This window comes from Podarcis tiliguerta (genome assembly GCF_965153285.1).
Source record: "Podarcis tiliguerta genome assembly, chromosome: 2".
NCBI lineage: Eukaryota > Metazoa > Chordata > Lepidosauria > Squamata > Lacertidae > Podarcis > Podarcis tiliguerta.
The window spans coordinates 120,901,873-120,926,206 of NC_139535.1; the positions used below are offsets into that span (position 1 = coordinate 120,901,873).

The window sequence follows — 24,334 nt, forward strand, 5'->3', positions numbered from 1 at the left end:
ACTCAGTGCCATCAACCTAGGAAGATACCTGACCAGACTTCCAAAACTTAAAACAGTTTGACTAAGCTGGCAGTTGGCAAAGGAATCTCAACATGTCAAAACATTTTCTTACCCTAAGGCTACTGCCTTCCACAGATAACATGCCACCAAACACTGTCTCCTGAAGCTCTATTCCCAAGACACTCTTTTTGAGGGATTCCCAAAGCCGACAGTAAACCTGGCAAGATCTTTAAGTCCTCTTCCTAATGTTGCCAACTGTCCAGAAAAAAGATTGGGGGCGGGCTTATTTCTAGCCTTCTCTTGTGAATAAATGAAATGGGGAAGCCACTTTCCTTGCTCAGTCGAGAGAGCCTGAGACTCTTAAGAGATTCTTAATCCCACAGTCACGGTGTTGAGCCTCACATTGTATGAAAGATTCTTGCACTGCAGGAGGTTGGATTTAGATGAGCCTTGTGGTCCCTTCCAGTTCTACAATTCTATGAAATAAACTTCTATCTAGAAATGAAGTGGCCCTATGGGGGAAAGGGGCAGCCCAGCTGAAACATTGTTGTTGGTGTTTGCTTTCATGCCACCCTCTTCTGTGCATTACGTGAAGAAGTATATCTGAACCTATTACCAATTAATCTCTCTTTGCACAGAATTGTTAATTTTATGACAGGGCACTTAAAATTTAGTTTCTAAAGTTGAAGTTTTTGTACATGGAATTAAATATTTTCTTCCAGTCTCTGTGGGAGACTGATTATTAACTTTGAATACAGAAGCCAGTGTGGTCAAACATGGATTGCCAAATTGAGGAATAGGAAATAATACATGGATTTACCAACCCAGATGAATAGGGCATGTGTGATTATTGACAGCAATAGGCCTGTGTGTTATATTTTTATCCTGCCCCTTCTATAAAGAGCTCAGCGTGGTGTGTATAGGGGTTATCTTATTTTATCCTTGTAACAGCCCAATGACATAAACCGGTTCAAGAGTTTGTGACTGGCCCTGTATCACTCATAGCTTCATGACTACAGAGGAGTATGATCTTGGGTTTTCCCTGCCTGTGTCCAACTATCTGGCTGCTACATTACATTGACTTCTTGACTAGTGACAGTACAAAGCACAACCTTATTAACTCTGTGTAGGGCTGTATGTACACTACACCCCCCCAAAAAAAATGTGCCAAGAAAAATTCTGCTTGTAGAATGAATTGTAGGGATCAAATATATGAAATATTGGACTTTTTTGTAGAGTTGTTTTACTCCCTTAAACCCCCAACCCTAATGTAAGGGTGGTTGGAGGGACCTCAGTGCACCCTGATTTCACTGAGTGGGTCAAGAATAACGTTTGCAGAGCTATAAGAGCTGAGGTGGACTGAGGTGTGCCAGAGGCTGCTGCCAGAAGTGCCTGGACAGCCGTTTAAATGAAGCCATGAAGTCTCTTCCTCACACTGTTCTAGTCCTACTTCATAGATGCTATAGGGCACCATCCCCTTCAAGACTCTCAAAGAAAAAGCCTGGATTGTGAGTAGGGGCATGCTTCTGAAAACTTGGTTTGGGAGTTAACATACCACAGATGTGAAAAGAAGGGAAAGGCAGTTCTTGAAGCCCAAGAGCTGAAAAACTGGCTTGCAGGATGTCATCCTGGTGATGATAAGCTCCCATCATCCACAATCCAGGAGGAGGAAAGGCTTAATGATCTGATGATCTTTTGTGTAAGGATAACACAGACATTTTACTCCTTACTTTGGACAGAGAGGATGGCAAATGGTCCAAGGTAGGGCTTTTTACATCTTAACTATAGGTGTAGTTGTTTTAGAAGTAGTTCAAGGGGCTGGTTCTGTTCCTCAGAAAGACTTTGATCTTAGAGTAGTTCAGGAGATTCTCCCCAAATCCAGGGGGCAAAACCAAGTTACACCTTTCCTTGTGGTACTCAGCAATACTCTCATTGTGGAATTGGAAACAAGGGGGAGAAAAATATATGAATGAATAAGGAGACTTAAAACAGAAAATGTTACGCATTACCTGCTTCAAGATGCCATTCATGAATTCACTTGTTGCTGCTGAACTTCAAGCATGGTGGTGACAGTTCTCTGTGGGATCAGGGCAACAAGAAAGCAGATACCTACTGCCTCATGCAACTTGTACAAGGCATTTGGGCATCACACACAACTTTTATAGTTGCAGAATGAATTGCATTTCCTGAATACTGTAAATTGGTGTAGTGAGTTTTTGCTTCTAAGACTGGAATTTTAAAAGAACTTGGCAAGAAGTGGAATTCCTGAGAAGAAAGGGGATATTAGATTTTATTGTTGATGCAAGAAGGAATAGCAACTATGCGAGAAAATACTGAGAACCCTTTTGGGATAGTAAAACCTTGTTTCCTAACCATTGGAAGACTGCCTTGTGCCCTTGAGTTTTAAGAGTCTTGCATGTAACTATTCTGCATATAGTGCCCACTGCAGTTTTGACGGGAGCAGCTGGTGTGGTGGGAGGGTGCTACTGAGTTGTCCTCCTGACACTGACTGGTGTAGCTGCAGCTTACAAGGAGGGTGGGGCAGGGCAGAGGTGAGGTGAGGCCAGTGCTTATGGGTGCAATGACAAGAGTGCAAGATTGGCCCTGCCCGTGCATTCCTGCAGCCCTTTCCTTGTTCCTACCTGACCCTGTCCTTGTAAGCTGCAGTGGCACTCCAAAGCAGTGTTTCACCACCCCACCAGCTCCTAGTTTTCAAGACTAGAAACATCTTTTTAAAAATGTACAGTGGAAGCTAAGGTTTTAGGGATGGTATTCTGTGTCCAAGTTATCAGTACAGTGGTACCTCAGGATGCAAACGGGATCTGTTCCGGAGCACATAATACACACTACCATAATACACATTTAAAAAGGCTGGACATGATATTGGAAGACAGTCAAGTCCAGAGTCTAAAATTACCCAACTACCCTTCTGTTTGAACTAAAGTACACCCTGATTGTTATATAAGCAGCGATGAAAATTCATCAGGTAAATTTTGCACTTGCCTATCGGCCACCTGCAATCAAGTGAAGATGCCTGGGCACACCAGGAGGGTGCCTGACATCTCCACCGTCTGGAGGTGCATGCCTGGGAATCCTTGGGTCTTGACTGTTTTCACACACTAGCAACATGTCCTGTAGAATTGTATCAGTTCTTCTGCACAATCAGAATGAATTTCAGGAACCAACAAGCTGTATTGAAAAACATGGCTTTCGAGCCGGACGGCCTCAAAATGGCATCTAGGCATTCTGTTTTGGCAACTGTAACCCTGGCTTAAGGAGCCATTTGGCACCTAACTTACATATCTGAGTTTCTAACACTGTATATAAGATGCTAGGTTTACTGGCTTTAGAATTAATATTCCTTTTTGTTATTACAATAATTATAAAGAATTCAATCCAAATATCTGTATTGAAATATTTTTACTTTTTTTAAAAAAAGAACTCCTCTCACCCCCTTAGTCTGTACTGTAATTTTTGCCCTTTGGCATTTTTTCCCATTTCACACTTGATCTTAGCCAAAAGGCTGAGTTGGATATCCTCAAGGTTCATTCAGGAACACACATTGTTACGCCTTGCCCAGGTTTGTGTAAATCAACATTGTAAACATGTTGCTCATATTTCACCCCATAATGGTTTAGAACTTCCTAGTTCAGTTGTTTGGCTGTAGCAACCAGTACTGAAGTTGAAAGTAACCTTAAAAGTCAAAGGCTGCAATCTTAATGGATGTTTGCTGCACTGAACATGGAACATACACCAGAGTAGGCATGCATAGTACAGTATTAAACTGTTCGTCTGTTATCCAAAGAATCTGCTTCAGGAAATCTCTCTCCTCAATATCTATTTTGTGAATTTTATTGATAGCATTTGGCTTTAACAGTAATAATATAACTTGCCCTTCAATCCCCAAATATAGCAGGCTGAGGTGTGGCAGGATGCAGAATACAGTACACCCACAAGCACATAACACACCCAGTAGAGGAGAGATCTCACTGGTGAAAAACACTCCCTTCAGCATGGGATTTGAAAAGGTGGTCCCAGCATATGGCTGGTGGGCGTGAATCAGTTTGCTTCCCCATTGCTTGGATTGCTCTGCCAAATTAAAATCAGTCTAAACAATAGAAAATATCAAAATACCCACCAATCTCAATGAACATGTGTTTGTGAGCTGTAATCATGCTCTCACCATAGACACTGATGATATCAGAGCCCATGGCAGAGGCAATCCTTCAAGTACGCAGGAGCTGAAATCTGGTTAGGGCTTTAAATGTCAAACAGATGCTTTGATCAGAGTTGGATTTGTTAGAAGATCCAGTTTCTGTCTTTGAAATTCTCTATATGGCATTAGTCATCCTCCCTGTAAGTAGTGCTGCTATTTCATCTACCCTAAAATGCTAGGGAGTTGCATTTTATTTTGAAGCTGAAATGGGATGAATGATTGATGTTGTTTTTTGAAGCCAGATATTATTATTATTATTATTATTATTATTATTATTATTATTGCTATTTAGTTAATGTAAAATTGTTTTAAAACAAAAGAAAAAAAGTGAAATCTGAATTTAATAGAAACAGGCTAAAACAAGGACTACAATTGTTATCTTTTAAAACTGAATCCATGACTGTATCAAACACATGAACCTAGTATAAAACACATTGAGGAAGCTGTACTTAAAGAAGGAACCCTAGGAAGATTATATTTTCAGGTACAGATTATAAATGTGCACAACTGACACGCAGTATATTTATTATTAGGTTGAAAATTGTAACTAAGGACAAGCAAGTAAGTGTCCTCACAGGCCTTGGGATCTAGTCTTTAGGAGATACAATCTTTTATCTTATCTAAATAATGTTCCTTGCCTATCATGGTGATTTTGTTTTTACTTTTTATGTCATTTAACTAGGTAAATAATTCAGTTTTCTTGGTGCATAAGCAGCATTTGCACCCTGCACCCTGACAGACTGTTGCTAACTATGTTGTGATGGGATTGTATTTGAGTCTAGTCAAAGGAGTATGTGTTGCAAGACAGTGTGCAAGACAGAAAATTAGCTAAATGAAAGTGTTGGAGTGTGCAGCTTTGTATCAAAAAACAACACTGATTCTCCTTTGTTCCCTTTTGCCACTCCTGTCTTTGTACCCTTCTAGCATGCCGTTCCCTATTTCTGGAACAAGTTGCTCCTTTCTATTCGCCAAGTAACTTACTTGCTCATCCTGTTTCAAATCCTTCACTAAGCTTTCATTCACTCGTTCATAAAATGTGTTCTTTCTCCAAGCTTGAAGACTCAGGACTAAAAATGGATTTAAGTATATTCAGTGTGAAAGTTCTCACCTTGGCTACCTTAGCCTTCACTAAGTAAAAAAAAGTGTAGGAAAGTTGTACCCAGTAGCCATTCCCCCCCCCCATGTCCAAAAAACATAAAGTTTTGTTACAAGACATAAGAGAACCATAAATTTTATTGAGAAAGAGCATGACTTTGCAATAATTTTCGCCATCAAAAACTTTTGATTGCATCGTGCCCTAACGCTGAAAATTTAGGTTTCATAAACCTAGTTTTTCCAGCAGAAAAGCTACATTTATACATTTTTTAAGGCATTTATAAGATCTTTTGAGTGCTGGTGTATTTTTTCCTGAAATCCTCACCATGTTATTGATCTCTGTGTAAAAATTCAAAGAGATCTGATCATTGGTTGTGGAGAAAAACAATAAAATGCACACAAGGCCGAGGATCTCAAGAGGGACAGAAACACAGATTTCACAAAATTTTGAAGTGCTATAAAATTAAAACTGTTTGAGATGGGGGGGGGATTAAGGGGGTTTCTTTCAACCATAAGGGAAGGGTGTACACCAAGTTTCATCAAAATCCGAGAAAGTGGGTGGCGTGACCATGTTGAACCGACGTGGAATGACCCCCGGCTAATCCTGGTTTAAGGAGCCATTTGGCGTCTAGCTTATATATCTTGAGTTTCTAACACTGCTCAACTGCATACTTAATAAAATGTTGATGCAAAACAAATGAACTTAGTGGTTAACACTGAAGCCTGTCTCTTTCTCTAGAATGCGTATGATTGGCGTTTGCACTGCCTCACTTGGTTCTCTTGGCCTGATGCGTTTTTTTGGCTTGGCCTGGTCATGGAGTATTGCAGTTGCTCTGGGCATTTACATTGGCACTGGTGGCTGGACATTTCTCCGGATCATCTTTAAAACAGCCTTGAGAGATCTCCTGTAAGTACAACTTCCTCTTGCATCGTAATGTGCTCGTTTGTTGTTTACATCAATCAGGGGTGGCCAACTTGTGGCACAGATCTGGCCCCTCATGCCATGAGAAGTGGCTCACCAGCCCTCTGATCAGGAAATTAAACAAAAGCGCACATAGAGGGTTTTTCTTTCTGATCTTTGCACTGAGCACCATAGAACTAAGATTGGAGCCTGATCTTTAAGAGTATAAAACACAACATTTCCAGACACTCTCATCCCAGCACTGGAGTGGTGAGGGTTGGCAATGCTGCGTGTGCACATGAGTGTGGAGAATGAGAGAAAAGGATGAGTGTACTTTGTGGTTACATGTCTGGTGAAAAAACTGTGTGTTGTGAATGTGCTTGTGTAGCGAGTGCATGTGTGCTGCCTGTGTTGTGTTGTGCTGGATGCAGTCACAGGAAGCTCTGCACAGGGCATTAGATTAGCTGTCTTGCTGAGCCAAAAAACATGTTGAGTTCCATGCTGCCTTCTCTTTTCCCTTTTGGTATCAGCAGTGACACACGATGTTGGAGAGGTGGAAGAGCAATGCAGCCTCAGCCATGCTAGCTACTACTGGCTGTATTTGTAGTGAGCCTGTACGCACACATATCCTTTGGCCATGCCCAATGCTGCTTGGACAAGTGGCTGACGCTCAGTGTGGCCCTCAGGCTGAAAAGGGTTTGCCACTTATGCCATAAATAATACAGGTGTTCTCACACCCGATAGACCTGTATATGGCTCAGTGTGCTAAGGACTTCAGTGGAAGTGGAACTTGTGCTAAATTGGCTTTATTGCTGCTGATAAACCCAAAGATGATCAAGGTACAACATTCTAAATCTTCTGTTTATTCAGTCTTGTGTACTGTACTTATGAGGAAAGTGACCCAAGGTTGGTTTATCTGGGGACAAAGCTATGTTGAACGGGTCACCCACATGAATGGAAATACTCTTACTGTGAAATGAAACAGTGTGTGAAGCATTTGCTAGATTGCTTCAGAAGCAAAGTACCATACCATTCGTATACAGTGGTACCTCGGGTTAAGAACTTGGTTTGTTCTGGAGGTCTGTTCTTAACCTGAAACTGCTCTTTCACCACTTTAGCTAATGGGGCCTCCTGCTGCTGCTGCGCAATTTCTGTTCTCATCCTGAAGCAAAGTTCTTAACCCGAGGTACTATTTCTGGGTTAGTGGAGTCTGTAACCTGAAGCATCTGTAACCTGAAGCGTATGTAACCCGAGGTACCACTGTACATCTGAAAAAGACATCTCTCACTTCCTAAGACTCTAAGCTGTTGATATGGAAATACACAGTTAAAAGCAGATAAAATATTATTGATAAAATTCCATTCCTCAGCTGTTGCAACTGAGTGGTTAGAGGAAGATTTGGGGCTGAACTAAATGTTGTGAAAATCATTTTTCTGATTCCATTTTGAAAGGAAATGCTCCCACAGGAGGCTGCGACCTTGAAGGGAGAACTAATTTGTGGTGGGTAGCAGGTGGGAGAGAAGGTTGCTTAAAGTTTTGTTAGCTATTTGTCTGCTCAAAACCATAAATGATGTTAATGTGAAGAATCCTGAAACTACACATAATGAGAAATGTTGAGAAATTCTACTCACCCATGAAGCTTGGGGCCCGGTCATCAGCGTAGCCAGGATCTTTGTTGGGGCGCAGGACTTTTGAAAGGGGGGCAGAGCCAATGTGATTGGTCAGTTAGTTAAGTATTTATATTGCTTTACTTGATCTGGGGGGGGGGGGGCAGCTCCCCCTTGGCTACATCCATGGGCCAGGTACTAATTCTTGGTCCAATGTACATCATGCTATTGTTGTGATAATAAAAGGAGATAAATCTCATTTGTATGCTTCAGAATCCAAATTAGATAAATTAAAAGTTTGAAAGGGGAAATTTTAAAGCCAAATTCAAATTCCTACTTGGAAACTTACACCTAGAAATTAACATGAATTCTGTGTGGAGTTTATGTGTATATATGGGTTTCTTGATCTTTGTTTTATTATTATTCAAAATATTTTCAATCTGCTCGCCACTGCAGGGTGGGGTACTATAATATAAATGAAAAACCACCAATGCAACCATATAAAAGAACAAATACAGTTGTACCTCGGGTTAAGAACTTAATTCGTTCTGGAGGTCAGTTCTTAACCTGAAACTGTTCTTAACCTGAGGTACCACTTTGGCTACTGGGGCCTCCCGCTGCTGCCGCGCCACTGATGCGCGATTTCTGTTCTCATCCTGAAGTAAAGTTCTTAATCCGAGGTACTATTTCTGCATTAGCGGAGTCTGTAACCTGAAGCGTCTGTAACCCGAGATACCACTGTACAAAAGAATCACAAGAGTGGCAGAAACAAGAAGAATCATCTAAACAACCATAGATGAGCTTTCTTGGTTGAAGATATAAACTGTGTGTTAGATCCATACTGCTCTCCTGTGTGCCTTGCTCTGTAATTGAAATTGACACCTATTTTCTTCAAGATTATATATCCTTGAGATTCCTGTGTTGTCAATGGATTTAGGGCTGCTGCATTCTCAAAGACTGCTTCACTTCTTACAGTGGTTTTCAGTGTCCTCTGGATCTCTGCTTCCTCTCATTGCATGGCAAGTGAGAAATAACAGGAGAGAATAAAGCCCCCTTAAGAATGTGGAAAGTGAAGCTAAAGCTTCCAAAGACTCTTCTGTTTCTTTCCTGGCAGAGCTGAGGGCAGGGTCACTGTGACAGGCAAGCCTCGTTTGGTGAAATGCCAACAGCCTATTACTAAACCAGTCTCTCTTCTCCCCAGTTCCTCAAGGCTCCTGCTTCACTCAGGAGGGATGTGTAGGATTTTTTTTTTTTTAATGTTATTGATTTGTATTGGCGGTCTAATCCTCTGGGCAGTCTTCCTTAGATCAACAGCAAATGACATTTTTGGTACAGAATGTGCTTAGTGCAGTCCTGTTAGTCATGTCTTGATGCTGTGGCACTTTTCATTATCTTCCTGATGAGTCTAAAAGGAATTCCTACTTCGAAATTGATCATAATTGTCCATTACAGTGGTACCTTGGTTCTCAAACGGCTTAGTTGTTGAACAAATCGGCTCCCAAAGACTGCAAACCCGGAAGTAAGTGTTCCAGTTTGCGAACGTTTTTAGGATACTGTATAATAATAATAATAATAATAATAATTTATTATTTGTACCCCGCCCATCTGGCTGGGTTTCCCCAGCCACTCTGGGCGGCTTCCAACAAAGATGAAAAATACACTAAAATGTCACATATTAAAAACTTCCCTGAACAGGGCTGCCTTCAGATGTCTTCTGAATGTCAGGTAGTTGTTTATCACTTTGACATCTGATGGGAGGGCGTTCCAAAGGGCGGGCGCCACTACCGAGAAGGTCCTCTGCCTGGTTCCCTGTAGCTTGGCCTCTCACAGTGAGGGAACTGCCAGAAGGCCCTCGGAGCTGGACCTCAGTGTCCGGGCAGAACGATGGGGGTGGAGACGCTCCTTCAGATATACTGGATCGAGGCCGTTTAGGGCTTTAAAGGTCAGCACCAACACTTTGAATTGTGCTCGGAAACGTACTGGGAGCCAATGTAGGTCTTTCAAGACCGGTGTTATATGGTCTCCGCGGCTGCTCCCAGTCACCAGTCTAGCTGCCGCATTCTGGATTAATTGCAGTTTCTGGGTCACCTTCAAAGGTAGCCCCACGTAGAGCGCATTGCAGTAGTCCAAGCGGGAGATAACCAGAGCATGCACCACTCTGGCGAAACAGTCTGCAGGCAGGTAGGGTCTCAGCCTACGTACCAGATGGAGCTGGTAAACAGCTGCCCTGGATACAGATTTGACCTGTGCCTCCATGGACAGCTGTGAGTCCAAAATGACTCCCAGGCTGCACACCTGGTCCTTCAGGGGCACAGTTACCCCATTCAGGACCAGGGAGTCCTCCACACCTGCCCGCCTCCTGTCCCCCAAAAACAGTACTTCTGTCTTGTCAGGATTCAACCTCAATCTGTCAGCCGCCATCCATCCTCCAACCGCCTCCAGACACTCACACAGGTCCTTCACCGCCTTCACTGGTTCTGATTTAAAAGAGGTAGAGCTGGGTATCATCCTCATACTGATGAACACCCAGCCCAACCTCCTGATGATCTCTCCCAGTGGCTGCATGTAAATGTTGAAAAGCATGGGGGAGAGGACAGAACCCTGAGGCACCCCACAAGTGAGAGCCCAGGGGTCTGAACACTTATCCCCCACTACCACTTTCTGAACACGGCCCAGGAGGAAGGAGCGGAACCACTGTATGACAGTGCCCCCAGCTCCCAGCCCCTCTAGACGGTCCAGAAGGATGTTATGGTCGATGGTATCAAACGCCGCTGAGAGATCCAGCAGACCTAGGAAACAGCTCTCACCTTTGTCCCTAGCCCGCCGGAGATCATCAACCAGTGCGACCAAGGCAGTTTCAGTCCCATGATGAGGTCTGAATCCCGACTGGAAGGGATCCAAATGGTCCGCTTCTTCCAGGCGTGCCTGGAGTTGTTCAGCAACCACTCGCTCAATCACCTTGCCCAAGAATGGAAGATTTGAGACTGGGCGATAATTGGCCATCGTGGCCGCATCTAAAGATGGTTTTTTAAGAAGCGGTTTAATAACCACCTCTTTCAATGGGTCTGAGAAGGCTCCCTCACGGAGGGAAGCATTCACCACCTCACGAAGCCCATCGCCCAGTCCTTCCCGGCTAGCTTTTATAAGCCAGGATGGGCAAGGATCCAGGAGACAGGTGGTTGGCTTCACTTGTCCAAGCAGCCTGTCCACATCCTCGGAGGTAACAGGTTGGAATTGATCCCACGCAACTTGATTAGACAGGACTCTAGCACTCTCCCGCCCTGGCCCTGCTCCCACGGTGGAGTCTACTTCTTCCCGAATCTGAGCGATTTTATCTGCAAAAAATCATTGCAGGAGATCATGTGGCCCGTACTGGGCCCAGATGTCGCAGGTGGTTCCGCTAAATTGTGAACCACCTGGAAAAGTCTCCTGCTGCTGTTTTCTGCAGATGCAATAGAGGCGGCGAAGAAAGTCTTCGCCATCACTATCGCCACTTGGTAGGCTCAATGTTGAGCTCTAACCTGTGTCCGGTCAGATTCGGAATGAGTTATCCGCCACCGGCGCTCTAGCCGTCTCAACGATTGTTTCATTGCCCTCAGATCCGTGGAAAACCACGGGGCTGTCCGGGCTCCGTGCAATCGGAGAGGGCGCTTCGGAGCCAAACAGTCAATAGCCCTGGTTAACTCCACATTCCAGCAGGCCACCAGGGAATCGGCTGAAAGGCCATCAACATGGGATAAAGCATCCCCTACCACTCCCTGGAAACCATTTGGATCCATTAAGTGGTGGGGGCGGACCATCCGAATTGGTCCCACCTCCCTGCAGAGGGGATGGGTCGCAGAGAAGTCCAGTTGCACCATCGGATGTCCGATGCAGCTTCCTCTTGAGTGCAGGAAGCTCCTGCAGCCAATTGGAAGCCGCACCTTGGTTTTCAGACTGTTTCGGGAGTCGAACAGACTCCTGGAGCGGATTAAGTTCGAGAACCAAGGTACCACTGTACAATGGAAGATGTTTTAAATTATCCAAAAAACCAGAAAGATCAGTTACCCACACCAAAAAGTTGCTTTCAGTGTCTGGTATAGACTAAAAGTCAGGATAGCATATAATTAACACAGCAGTCCTGAGTACAATTATGAAGCAGTGAGCTTCATTGAATTTGGAAGGGTTACCTTCTGATTAAGCATGCATTGTGCAGCAGTCTTAAAATACAATCCTATTCATACTTACTTTTAAACTCTGTTGGTTTACTCCTAAGCAAATATCCCTAAGGTTGTGCTGCTAGCGGTGGTGTTCATCTTTTATCCAATTTTTGTCAATATAATTCTTAATGTCTCATAACCCTGACTGGATGGGGTGTATGCAATATAATTTGCTTTGAGTCATCTTTAAGAGCCCTTCTACAAATAGTTAATTTTGCTTGCTCCTTGTTGCTTTCAGACACAAATTGAACCTGAAAATACAGCATTTAAATTGCAAAGTGTTCCTCCTTTCTCCACTCCCTTTTCTTCCCTTTCTGATTCACCTTGGCCATTCATCAAAATGGGCACAAACTACAGGAAAACTTTCTGTAATAAAGTAAATGAAAATTAGTAGTGATTTTTTTCTGTGAAATGCTGTAGTTCCAGCATATGTTACATTTTTTAATCAAATGTTTTGAATACAGCACTTGATTTTTAAAATGAAGCATTGGGGCTCAGGTCTGTTTGGGTGCTTTACCATGTCCACTGCAAGGAGACATTTTTACTTTAGTTGCACTAGTTGACTGACATGTTTTAATACATTATGAAGCTGTTTTATACTCTAACTTGTTGCAGCTCTCTGATTTCTTGGGCAGAGGTAATGCTTTTGATCAAGGGATTGAACCTGCATCAAGGGATTGAACCTGCACTGAACCAGCCAGTGTGGTGTAGTGGTTAAGAGCGGTAGTCACGTAATCTGGGTAACCGGGTTCGCGTCTCCGCTCCTCCACATGCAACTGCTGGGTGACCTTGGGCCAGTCACAGTCTCTCAGCCCCACTCACCTCACAGAGTGTTTGTTGTGGGGGAGGAAGGGAAAGGAGAATGTTAGCCGCTTTGAGACTCCTTAAAGGGAGTGAAAGGCGGGATATCAAATCCAAACTCTTCTTCTTCTCTTCTTCTTCTTCTTCTTCTGAGTGCACATGGTGTATTCTGCTGGCTGGGTTGTGTCCCGTCTCTATGCTTGGTTGGGAATGAAGGGCATTCTGTAAATGATTTCCTCTGTTGTATATTATTTCATATATACTATTTACAAATTGGGACAAAGCCACAGAAGGGAGGGTTTGGTGCCAAGTGGACCTTGTTAAAAGATGCTGGAAGTGTTGTCAGGCTGTAATACTAAGACCAACAGCATCTACAGTCCCTCTTCCACCTAATGCACCAGTGGAGGCTTGCAATGACATGCACAACTTAATTCTGTGCATGGCAGCTGCACGTTGCAGGCCAGAAACCAACGTGTACCGATAAATTCATCAATCTTTATTACGGTCCAGAGACCCAACAAAACATTACAAATTAATACAGAGTTCATACAGCCTGCCTCCAGGTTAATCAAGCATTTTGTTTGGAATATAGGGCTCGTTTGTTCTTGCAACCACCGATAAAAACTTTGCCACTGCCAACGTTCTAGCTTTTGTCCGGTCTTCCAGTAGGAACCTGACATAGTGAGCCTCTGACTTTCCCGGGAAAGTCACCAGCAAGGGTAGTACAGTGGTAGCTCGCAAGACGAATGCCTCGGAAGACGAAAAACTCGCAAGACGAAAGAGTTTCTCGTTTTCTGAATTGCTTCGCAAGACGGATTTCTCTATGGGCTTGCTTCGCAAGACGAAACGTCTTCCGCCTTTTTTTTTAACCGCCAATGCATTCCTACGGGAAACCGTCAATACACAGCGGTGCTTCGCAAGACGAAAAAACTCGCAGAACGAATTAATTTCGTCTTGCGAGGCACCACTGTATCAGTTCAGCCCTGGCCTGCTCATACTTCGCACAATGTAACAAAATATGATCTATGGAATCGATGTCTTGAGCACACGAGCAAAGTCTGTCCTGGTAGGGAACTCCTCTCAACCTACCATCCAGCACTGCAGAGGGGAAGACATTCAGTCTGGCTTTGGTGAAAAGCCTTCGATAGTTAGGTACTGTCAGGTTTTTGATGTAAGATGGTAACTCAAAGACATACCCATCTTGAACTCCTGCTGCCAGCGGACTACAGATTGCGTGTGACCGAGATCGCAAGTCACTGTGTGTATTGTCCCATAATCTTTGCTTTAAAACCTTTTGGGCGCCTTCATAGCCCAGGTAATACAGTTGGGGGGGGGGAGAGACCAATAGAGGTGGCTTTTTTAGCCATGGTTTTCTGCCATTTGATGACAAATTCCTCATTGGTCAAATGTTGGTACAGACCCTTCCCTAGATTAAACACTGAAATCCTGAGCCAATGTTTTAGGGCAGCCCACCACGCTCTAGCTGAAATTGGGCATTCACCAGCTTCCAACAGAAGTACGGAGTTAGGGACGCAGTTAGGTACCAATGCGTACCTTGTTTCTAGGGGCTACTATGAGCCTAATTCTTGTGCCCTAAGATTATAAGAGAATCTAATGAAAAATTTGCAAGTGTTAAAATCTCAGTTTTCAAGCTTTCAGTTGCAGAGAAGTTTTTTTAAAATATACAGCCAGCTCCCAGGGACCGAGGACTCTTCAGCCCCCCCTAAAATATTTAAGGCAGCCAGGCCCACCCAAAGTTGATGGGCATTGCCATTCAAATGGTGTGGGTGCACTGCGTCTTGATATGTGGGGCAGGGCATACTTGGCCCCCCTCCCCAATGTTTTATGCAAGTTGACACTCCTGACAGCTCAAAATATTATTTTTTTTTCAAATTCAAAACTGCATATTGGCTCCAAATGCTCTCTGTTCCTTCCCATTAGCTGGAGAGTGTTACCTTCTGAACTCTTATGGTGTATAACCATTCGAAGGTATAAAAAACATTCCCAGCTATCACAGAACTAGAAGTCTTTTGTTTTAAACCCCTAACCTCCAAATGCAACACTTCATTAAAACAATTCACAGTAAGATAACCAAACTTGAAACAATTTATCTGGAAGATGTTGTTGTATAAATTTTTTTTCTGAGTTTCCCAAATCTCCCACGTAACACTTGGCATTAAATAGGCAGGGTGGGATACCATAGACCATTGCTTCTTAGTACTCCAAAATGTGAGTTAAGCAGGAAGCAGCAAAGAGGCAGCTATACATTATCTCACAGTGAATGAAACAACAAACAAACAAACTTTATTTGTATGTACTTGTGTAAGAAATACTTAACATTCAGTATGTCTTTTTGGTTTGTAGAGTGCCCCTCCTCAACTTTGGCTAGAACCAGATTTTAATTTCAATACAGGGACGTCCAACTCCCAAGAGACTGCGATCTACTCCCAGAATAAAAAACTGGCAGTGATCTACTCATGGGGGGGGGGGGAGGGGAGGGGAGAGACCCAAAGTTGGTGAGCATTTTTTAGGTGGGAAACCAAAAGCTCTTCTGTTTTTGTGGTGGGGGGGGGGGCATGCCATAAATCACTAACCAAACAATAAACTGGCCAGCAAAAACGCTGTCTTCTGTTTTTGCAATTGTGCGCAAATGAAGGACAGAGAGAGGGGGCGGGGCTGGATGTTCTTTTTCCCCCGCAGAGGAAATTGAGCCGGTGATCGACCGCTATCAACTGGAGATTGACCTGTCGATTGCGGTCAACCATTTGGGCATCCCTGCAATAGACAAATGCCTTTCTGCATTGACAACAGACTCTGTTTCATGCAGAGGATTTTGAACCATTGGTGCTTATAAGCTAAAATATCAGGAGCTATAATATCTAAGGGTTCAGCCTTTGAAAATCTTGAGTGTTGGGAATTGTTAATTGAGGGTAGATTGTGGCACAAGTTCCCAGTACAGTAGTTTAAATTGTTGCTTCCTTTGAAGCACCAAGTGCCAGTAGCTGTCAAGACATAAATATACTTGGTTAGATGAACTGAGGATATTTATGTCTGTATGCTGCAGCTGAGGGAAGAACAAGTCCAGAACGTGATATTGGACATAAAAGTCAGCTTCCTCAAAAATACTGGCTTTTTAAAAACAAGAACAAATTTCTAGCGCTTATGACTGAAGATGTGATTGAAGATGTGTGGATGACACTTGATGAAATCTCAAGAAGCTAGAGAGGTGTGTGACTACATTTTTCACTGGTTGGGAAAGTCTGTATGCTCTGACTAGCTCTTCGCCTCTCCACAGGCCTATTAAAGTCTAAAATGTGCAAAATAGTGAAAACAAACTTGTATTATTAAGTTCTCAAAGTAAGAAGGGTGAATGCATACTTAGCTGGGTGTAGAATTTAGAATGCTTAGATGCAGAAATTTTATTTATTTATTTTTTTGTATGAAGTAATTTCAGCATGGAACTGACTGTGGGTCAGGCACAATATAAGTAGCCCCTTAAATGAAGTTAATATCTGTGAAGTCTGTATCTTGACGAATGAGTATCTGGACAAGACGATACTCTGGTATATTGCTGCCTTTCCCTCTGAGCAAGGAGCATTGTGTTAAGTGCTATTGTAACTAGATTTTCCTTGTTGCAGGGGGCTGTCGGTGCTCATACAGGTTAAATATAAATTGTACTGGCACCGGAAAGCCAAGAGCAATGTCCCCAAGATATTCCAGGATGTGGTCCGCCGACATCCAGAAAAAGTGGCCTTTATCTATGAAGCTACTGATGAGAAATGGACTTTCCGTCATCTGGATGAATATTCTAATGCTGTGGCCAACTTCTTCTACCAGCAAGGCTTTCGAGTTGGTGATGTCATTGCCATCTTTATGGAGAGTCGACCTGAGTTTGTAGGCTTCTGGCTAGGTATGGCCAAAGTGGGCATCGAGGCAGCCCTCATCAACTTCAACTTGCGTCTTGATTCTCTGACTTACTGTGTGAAAACATCAGGGGCAAAAGCCATCATCTTTGGCGGAGAGCTGTCAACAGGTGGGATTCCATTTGGTTTGCTGCTTCTTAAGCACGTCTTGTTGCACTCAGAGGAACTACACTTTTGTTTTGTGAGGAGGGGGAGAAGATTGATTTCTCTGGAGGAAATACTTGAAAGCTGCTCACTTCCTCAGGTGTCCAACTGAAGATCTGCAATTGCACTGTGATAATTTGGCTCTTAGTAATATTTGCCAAGGTTGAATTGGTTGATCTGTTACGGAATGGGTCATCTCAAGGCAGTGCTAACATGTCCATCATTTCCTTGGTGCCAGAAGTGGGAGCAGGTTTCTCTTGCTCTCTCCTCTGTGTGTACTGTGCAGAAGCCAGTGTGGTCTGGAAGTAGAGGCAGAACGGTAGATTGGTGTCAAGGGGCTTCTCAGACCCTAATCCTCCACTTCATACGCATCACCCACCTGGCCCCCAAAATGGACATTTAGCTTCAGTCTTCTGCTAGGAGGAGCACAACTATATTCATTAATATTTTAATTATGTTGACATTTTCTATGCACCCTTCAGTAAAACACACAGGGCAGTGTACAACCAGAACAGTACATATATAGAAACACTATTAGAATAAAATGGCTTATATAAAGGATACCTCAAAAACTTTCCACACAAGCCTGTTTAGGTTCTAAGACCCTCACCAGAAGAATCCCTACTGTTGTCCCTACATCATATGAGGCAATATGCCTGTAAAAACGCATTTTTGGTTGTGGTTCCTTGTTTTTGGATTTCAGCCCTCAGGGAATCTCAGCTAGTCCCATCTCTGATATCTTTCCAATCTTTTTACAGGTTGTTTAGTTTGACTGATGCATTTATTGGGCTCTTAAAATGCTCTTCTGTTGTATTGTATCAATCTTTATTGATGCTATATTGTTTATGAATGCTGCAAATTGTTTTGGGAGGTTTTATACTTTAAAAGCTGCAGAAAGTAGCAATTTAAAAAGACCCCCCCCCATCAGCATTGGTAGAAAGATCTCTAGTGCAAATGGCAGGATACAAATACTTTAGTATATCTTCTGTATATCTGCAGCAGGTGGGTTTGTGTGCCTGTGGCCTTTGTTGCAGGGAGTAGGTCTGTGTGTGTGTGTGTGTGTGTGTGTGTGTACCATTCCTAGATAATGGTAGCAAGAACATGCTAGGTGTGTTTCCAGGGCATTGCTGTTGGGAAGGCTAGCCTGCATTTTTTCTTGCATGCAATTAGCATAATTTGAATATCATTATTGTAAGCATGGCGTGAAAATTTACATTTGGGTTTATTGTTCTTTTGACATAAACAGAAATCCCACAAGCTGTAGTTTGGCATCTTCTCAAAATTAGATTCTGAAAACTATTTGCCCTTGGGTACCTACTGTTTTGAGCTTCTTGTAAGGCTGACTATGTTTTGCAGCAATATCTGAAGTGAATGGGACATTGGGGAAAAATATGGTCAAGTTCTGCTCTGGAGACTTCAAACCTGAATTGGTTCCTCCAGGCACCAAACACCTGGACCCTCTTCTGGCTAAGGCAGCAACATCTCCTCCAACTCAGGTTCCAGCCAAAGGATTAGATGGTATGTTTCCATACAACCACACGCCTTTCCCTAATGAATCAGATTATCCTGTATAGTCCAGCAGGAGCGTCTGAGAGACACTGATTCATGGGACCTTTCATCATGTTACTAGATGTCTCAGCCAGCACCTGTCCTGGTTTCAGGAAGGCATGGAAATTGAAAGCTTATAACCTCAGGGCTGTTTGCTGGGTCAAAAGAGCATAACTGCATCTTGCAACCTGGGCTGTGGGCCACCACAGGTCACTTTTACTGGCACAGAAGCCCTTCTGCTTATTGTTCTGTTCTGTTTTTTTCAGAACAGCTGTCTCGGAGATAAGTAGTTTACCAAGGTAGATGATAATGATGATGATGATAATTTATTATTTATACCCTCCCCATATGGCTGAGTTTCCCCAGCCACTTGGGGCGGCTCCCAGTTGAGTGTTAAAAACAATACAGCATTAAATATTTAAAACTTCCCTAAACAGGGCTGCCTTCAGGTGTCTTTTAAAGATAAGATAGCTGCTTATTTCCTTCACATCTGATGGGAGGGCGTTCCACAGGGCGGGCACCACCACCAAGAAGTCCCTCCTTCTGGTTCCCTGTACGGCGCTGGACCTCAGTGTCCAGGCTGAACGATGGGAGTGGAGACGCTCCTTCAGGAATACAGGACCGAGGCCGTTTAGGGCTTTAAAGGTCAGCACCAACACTTTGAATTGTGCTCGGAAACGTACTGGGAGCCAATGAAGATCTCTCAGGACCTGTGTTATGTGGTCCAGGCAGCCACTCACAGTCACCAGTCTAGCTGCCACATTCTGTATTAATTGCAGTTTCTGGGTCACCTTCAAAGGTAGCCCCACGTAAAGCACATTGCAGTAGTCCAAGAGGGAGATAACTCGAGCATGCACCACTCTGGCGAGAAAGTCCGCGGGCAGGAAGGGTCTCAGCCTGCGTACCAGGTGGAGCTGGTAGACAGCTCCCCTGGGCACAGAATTAACCTGCGCCTCCATGGACAGCTGTGAGTCCAAAATGACTCCCAGGCTGCGCACCTGGTCCTTCAGGGGCACAGTTACCCCATTCAGGACCAGGGAGTCCCACACACCTGCCCGCCCCCTGTCCCCCCAAAACAGAACTTCTGTCTTGTCAGGATTCAACCTCATTCTCTTAGCCGCCATCCATCCTCCAACCACCTCCAGGCACTCACACAGGATATTCACCGCCTTCACTGGTTCTGATTTAAAAGAGAGGTAGAGCTGGGTGTCATCTGCATACTGAAAAACACCCAGCCCAAACCCCCTGATGATCTCTCCCAGCGGCTTCATATAGATATTAAAAAGCATGGGGGAGAGGACAGAACCCTGAGGCACCCCTCAAGTGAGAGCCCAGGGGTCTGAACACTCATCCCCCAACACCACTTTCTGGACACGGCCCAGGAGAAAGTAGCGGAACCACTGTATAACAGTGCCCCCAGCTCCCAGCCCCTCTAGACGGTCCAGAAGGATGTTATGGTTGATGGAGTCAAAGGCTGCTGAGAGATCCAGCAGACCTAGGAAACAGCTCTCACCTTTGTCCCTAACCCACTGGAGATCATCCCTTGGTGAGGCCTGAACCCCGATTGGAAGGGATCCAAATGGTCTGCATCCTCCAGGCATGCTTGGAGTTGTTCAGCAACCACCCGCTCAATCACCTTGCCCAAGAATGGTAGATTTGAGACTGGACAATAGTTGGCCATACTGGCCGGGTCTAAAGATGTTTTTTTAAGAAGCGGTTTAATGACCGTCTCTTTCAGCAGGTCTGGGAAGGCTGCCTTGCAGAGGGAAGCATTCACCACCCCGTAGAGCCCATCACCCAGCCCTTCCTGGCTCACTTTTATTAGCCAGGATGGGCAAGGATCAAGGAGACAAAAGCTGAATATCTCACTCATGCTCCACTTCTGTATTTTCTTCCTAGATCGGCTGTTCTACATCTACACCTCTGGCACAACTGGAATGCCCAAGGCTGCCATTGTGGTGCATAGCAGGTGAGGAGCATCAACGTGACTGTCCTGGGAACTTGGTCTGCCAATGCTCAGCATAGTTTTTAATTTGTGATTATTATTTTTTAATATGTACACAAATATCCAAGAAGCACTACTGGACAGTAGGTTGCCAGACACTTGTCTTTACAGCTGTCTTCTTGGAAGAAGGCATAACATTTCCTTCCTGTCTTTGAATAATTGAGAGGAGGCAGCAGGAGCAATGAAATGCAGCTTGTGCAGCTTTCTGATATTGTTGGGCCCATTGCACCAGATGTGTGTTGCATCTCCTCCCCACTTCCCATTGTATACATAGTCACCCTTAGGATAGTGACCCTGTGCCTAATCACATATACAAATGTAGGAAGCTATGTTATATCAAGCCAGACCATTGGTTTGATTATGGACTGCAGTTCCTTCACAGAGAAAAAGTAAGAAACGCTGAGGGCCAGGTGGAAATGAATTCCATAATAATATAAAACACTGAGACATTAGGAAGAACTTCCTGACAGTAAACATTAGGAAGAACTTCCTGACAGTAAGAGCTGTTCGACAGTGGAATTTGCTGCCAAGGAGTGTGGTGGAGTCTCCTTCTTTGGAGGTCTTTAAGCAGAGGCTTGACAACCATATGTCAGGAGTGCTCTGATGGTGTTTCCTGCTTGGCAGGGGGTTGGACTCGATGGCCCTTGTGGTCTCTTCCAACTCTATGATTCTATGATTCTATGTTATTTATGGAAACAGGGCTACCTGAGAGAATTTGATTTCTCCTCTTGTAGTGTGTGTGTGGGTGGGTGGGGGGACTATTTTGGATCTTATGGATAGAAATCATGCAGGAGCCTTCATCATGGGGTTAGTACCTTCTGCAACTTTTCCCTTAGATGTACCTGTGAACAAGAAATAGGATCCTGAAAATAGTCTCCTTTGTTACATTGCCTGCATGTTCTTGTGTTGTTGCTTTAGAAAGTCTGCTTATGTGAGCTGAAATTGTCCTTTTTACCAAATACTTACTTTCTTCTTGCTACTGCTAGATAGTATTAAGTGACCTAAATTCATACATGCTTTTTGTTTGCTTGCAGATATTACCGAATAGCAGCTTTTGGTTATTATGCCTACAGAATGACCCCCAATGACATAATCTATAACTGTCTACCACTGTATCACTCAGCAGGTAGGCCATAGTTCCTGCTGCTTGTTTTAGTTATGGAGGCTTGCTCTGGCATTGCTGGGGGGCACTCTGTTGTTTAAAGATGATGCTGTCCTCCAGGTTCATGGCAAACCCGCCATGCTGACAACCTTTCTCTCTTTCTCTTAGGGAATATCATGGGTGCTGGCCAGTGTGTGATCCATGGCCTGACTGTAGTGATTAGGAAGAAATTTTCTGCCAGTCGCTTCTGGGATGACTGTGTGAAATACAAGTGCACAGTAAGGAGAGCCCCAAACTCTGCTTGTAGCCACCACAGTTTGTAGGAGGTGGGAGCAAATGCATTTGTGGGGAGGGTCTGCTTGGAAAGAAAGCTCCAGCTCAAAAAGATCAAGAAGACCCTTTAACAGGAATGAAATCAGAAATTACCTTGAGGTAAATGGGGTACTCCAAATGATATGTGTGCACTAGTTCCTTGCAAATCCCTGTTTCAGCTGGATTTATAAGATCCCAAAGCTGTTTCAGTCACTGAAGGGCAATTGGTATTGGCACATTAAACATTGTGGATGTTCCTGTGATCCAGAGTACTTGGGTTCTCCTGAGCAGAAATAATTAGGAAGGGTTCCCGTCCAAATATTGTGATCTGTACCCACCCTAAACCTTTGCAGGTGCCTGTTGGATAGCTAAAGCTAGTTTTTCTTGCCAAGACACGCCCATGGACAGGCAGGAGTCATTCAAACCCTGGTGGTTTGTAGGTGCTAAAGTGAATTAGTTACACACCCAAGTCATGATGAGGCTGTGGTGGAAAGTCCAACTATCATCCTTCATCTCAGTGGATGCAGTGGATTATGTCCTATGGTTCAGAACTCTCTGTCTCACTCTGCCACTCCTAATGGCACCTGAGGCAGCCACTTCACTTTGCCTCATGAATAGCCACCTCTGAATAGAGATGGACAGTCTCTTGTCACTTTATTGGAGGTGTGGCAATGAATTAAGTCGAATACATAGCTGCTGGCCCTTGTCTTCCAGAACTGCATTTGACTCCAGTGCCTGGCTAGCAGCTTCATGTGCTTCTTGCTTTCAGAATTTCCTTGCAAAGGAAGATTCCAGCAGGGAATCCCTTGACCGTTTGCCCTCCCATTCCAGATACAGTGGTACCTCCAGTTGCTGACGGGATCCATTCCAGATGTCCGGCCGGATCCTGAGGTTTTTGCAACTGGAGAGACTGCTTCCGCACATGCACGCTCGGCAAAAACCCGGAAATATACTTCTGGGTTTGCCGCTTACGTATCCCGAAGTTTACGTAACCGGAAGGATACGTAAGCGGAGGTACGACTGTGTAGCTATATTGGGTAACACGGAGAGGCTTACATAGTGAGAAAGCTAATCCCAGTTCTAACACTCTTGCTGCTGCCAGTGTCTTGTGTGACACTCATCAAGGAAAGTGCTGGATTGATTTTTCCTCTCCCCTGTTGCATTGATCAAGAACTGATTCTTTAAGCTGACCTCATCTCCTAGCATTTCCTTGTAGTACTAGGCTTCACTTATTCTCTGAAGTGCTGTGCATATTTATTGATTTATAAAAAGTATTTGTAGACTGCCCCACCATATAGAATTCCAAGGTCACCACCAGCCATAACTGGACCGGGTGAAATGTCTGACTTCCTTGTAGTACTGTGTCAGAATTGTGTCTGAGCAATAGGTAGCTTTTGTGGCTATTTCCAAGACAATCTTGCATTATATGGTTGCATTACTATGGATTTGGTTTGAATGTGCCCTTGCATGTGAACATGTAGCAACACGTATGCTTCCTCCTCTGATTCTTTTAGTTTTACGGTAGGCCAAGTGGTTAGAATAACTTTACTAAATCTTACTAGTCAATCACATTTTCATTAATAGATTTTATATTCATATGAATTAAAATATTGCTCTGAAGACAAAAGCATTCCTTCATCTTATGATACATGGACGTATTGCAGCAGGAAGAGTCATTTGTTCTCAGAAGAGTCATTTGTTCATGTGTGAGAGAAGAAGGGGAATGGCTTGTATTCTTAGAAAGAGCAGCAGCCCATGGTTTGTAAATGCCATGGCACCTTTCTAAATAATAAAAATAGAATAAAATACAGGATCAAAAAAAGTAAAAACAACAACAGCAAAACAATACCGTATTTTTCGTCCCATAGGACGCTCCGTCCCATAGGACGCACCTACTTTTTTGGGGGGGAAATAAAGGAAAAAAATTTTTCCCTTTATTTCCCCCCCAAAACCAGGTCGGGGAACAGTGGGATGGCGGCGCTGCGCCTCCCCGCTGTCCCCCGACCTTGTGGGGCTGGCCGATGTCTGCCTGGCGCCAGGGCGCTCTGCTGCAGGGCGCCCCATGCGCCGGGCGGCAGCTGCCGCCCGCAAGCCTTGCGCGCCGGGGGGAGTTCTCCCCCGGTGCGCAAGGCTTGCTGACATTTGCGCGAAGCACGGGGCGTCCTCCGAAGGGCGCCCCGTGTTCCGCGCTGCAGGCTGCCGTCCGCAAGCCTTGCTCGCCGGGGGGGGGGGAGTTCTCCCCCGGTGCGGAAGGCTTGCGGACACTTGCGCGAAGCACGGGGCGTCCTCCGAAGGGCGCCCCGTGTTCCGCGCTGCAGGCTGCCGCCCGCAAGCCTTGTGCGCCGGGGGGGAGTTCTCCCCCGGTGCGCGAGGCTTGCTGACACTTGCGCGAAGCACGGGGAGTCCTCCGAAGGGCGCCCCGTGTTCCGCGCTGCAGGCTGCCGCTGCAAGCCTTGCGCGGGGGGGGAGTTCTCCCCCGGT

General features: G+C 44.5%; 1 protein-coding gene across 6 annotated transcripts in view; it reads left to right on the top strand.

Annotated features, from left to right (window-relative positions):
- Positions 1-24,334, top strand: part of SLC27A1 (solute carrier family 27 member 1) — a 52,056-nt gene that overhangs the window by 1,433 nt on the left and 26,289 nt on the right. For all 6 annotated transcript variants that reach the window (XR_014508267.1, XR_014508268.1, XM_083428252.1 and 3 more), the window contains exons 2-7: positions 6,051-6,218; positions 16,458-16,852; positions 18,243-18,404; positions 20,334-20,403; positions 21,474-21,565; positions 21,710-21,819. Coding sequence is in view for 4 of the 6 variants with exons in the window: in XM_083428251.1 (XP_083284377.1) it covers positions 6,051-6,218; positions 16,458-16,852; positions 18,243-18,404; positions 20,334-20,403; positions 21,474-21,565; positions 21,710-21,819 (997 nt within the window). In the remaining 2 variants the exon portion in view is untranslated. The remainder of the gene's footprint in view (positions 1-6,050; positions 6,219-16,457; positions 16,853-18,242; positions 18,405-20,333; positions 20,404-21,473; positions 21,566-21,709; positions 21,820-24,334) is intronic.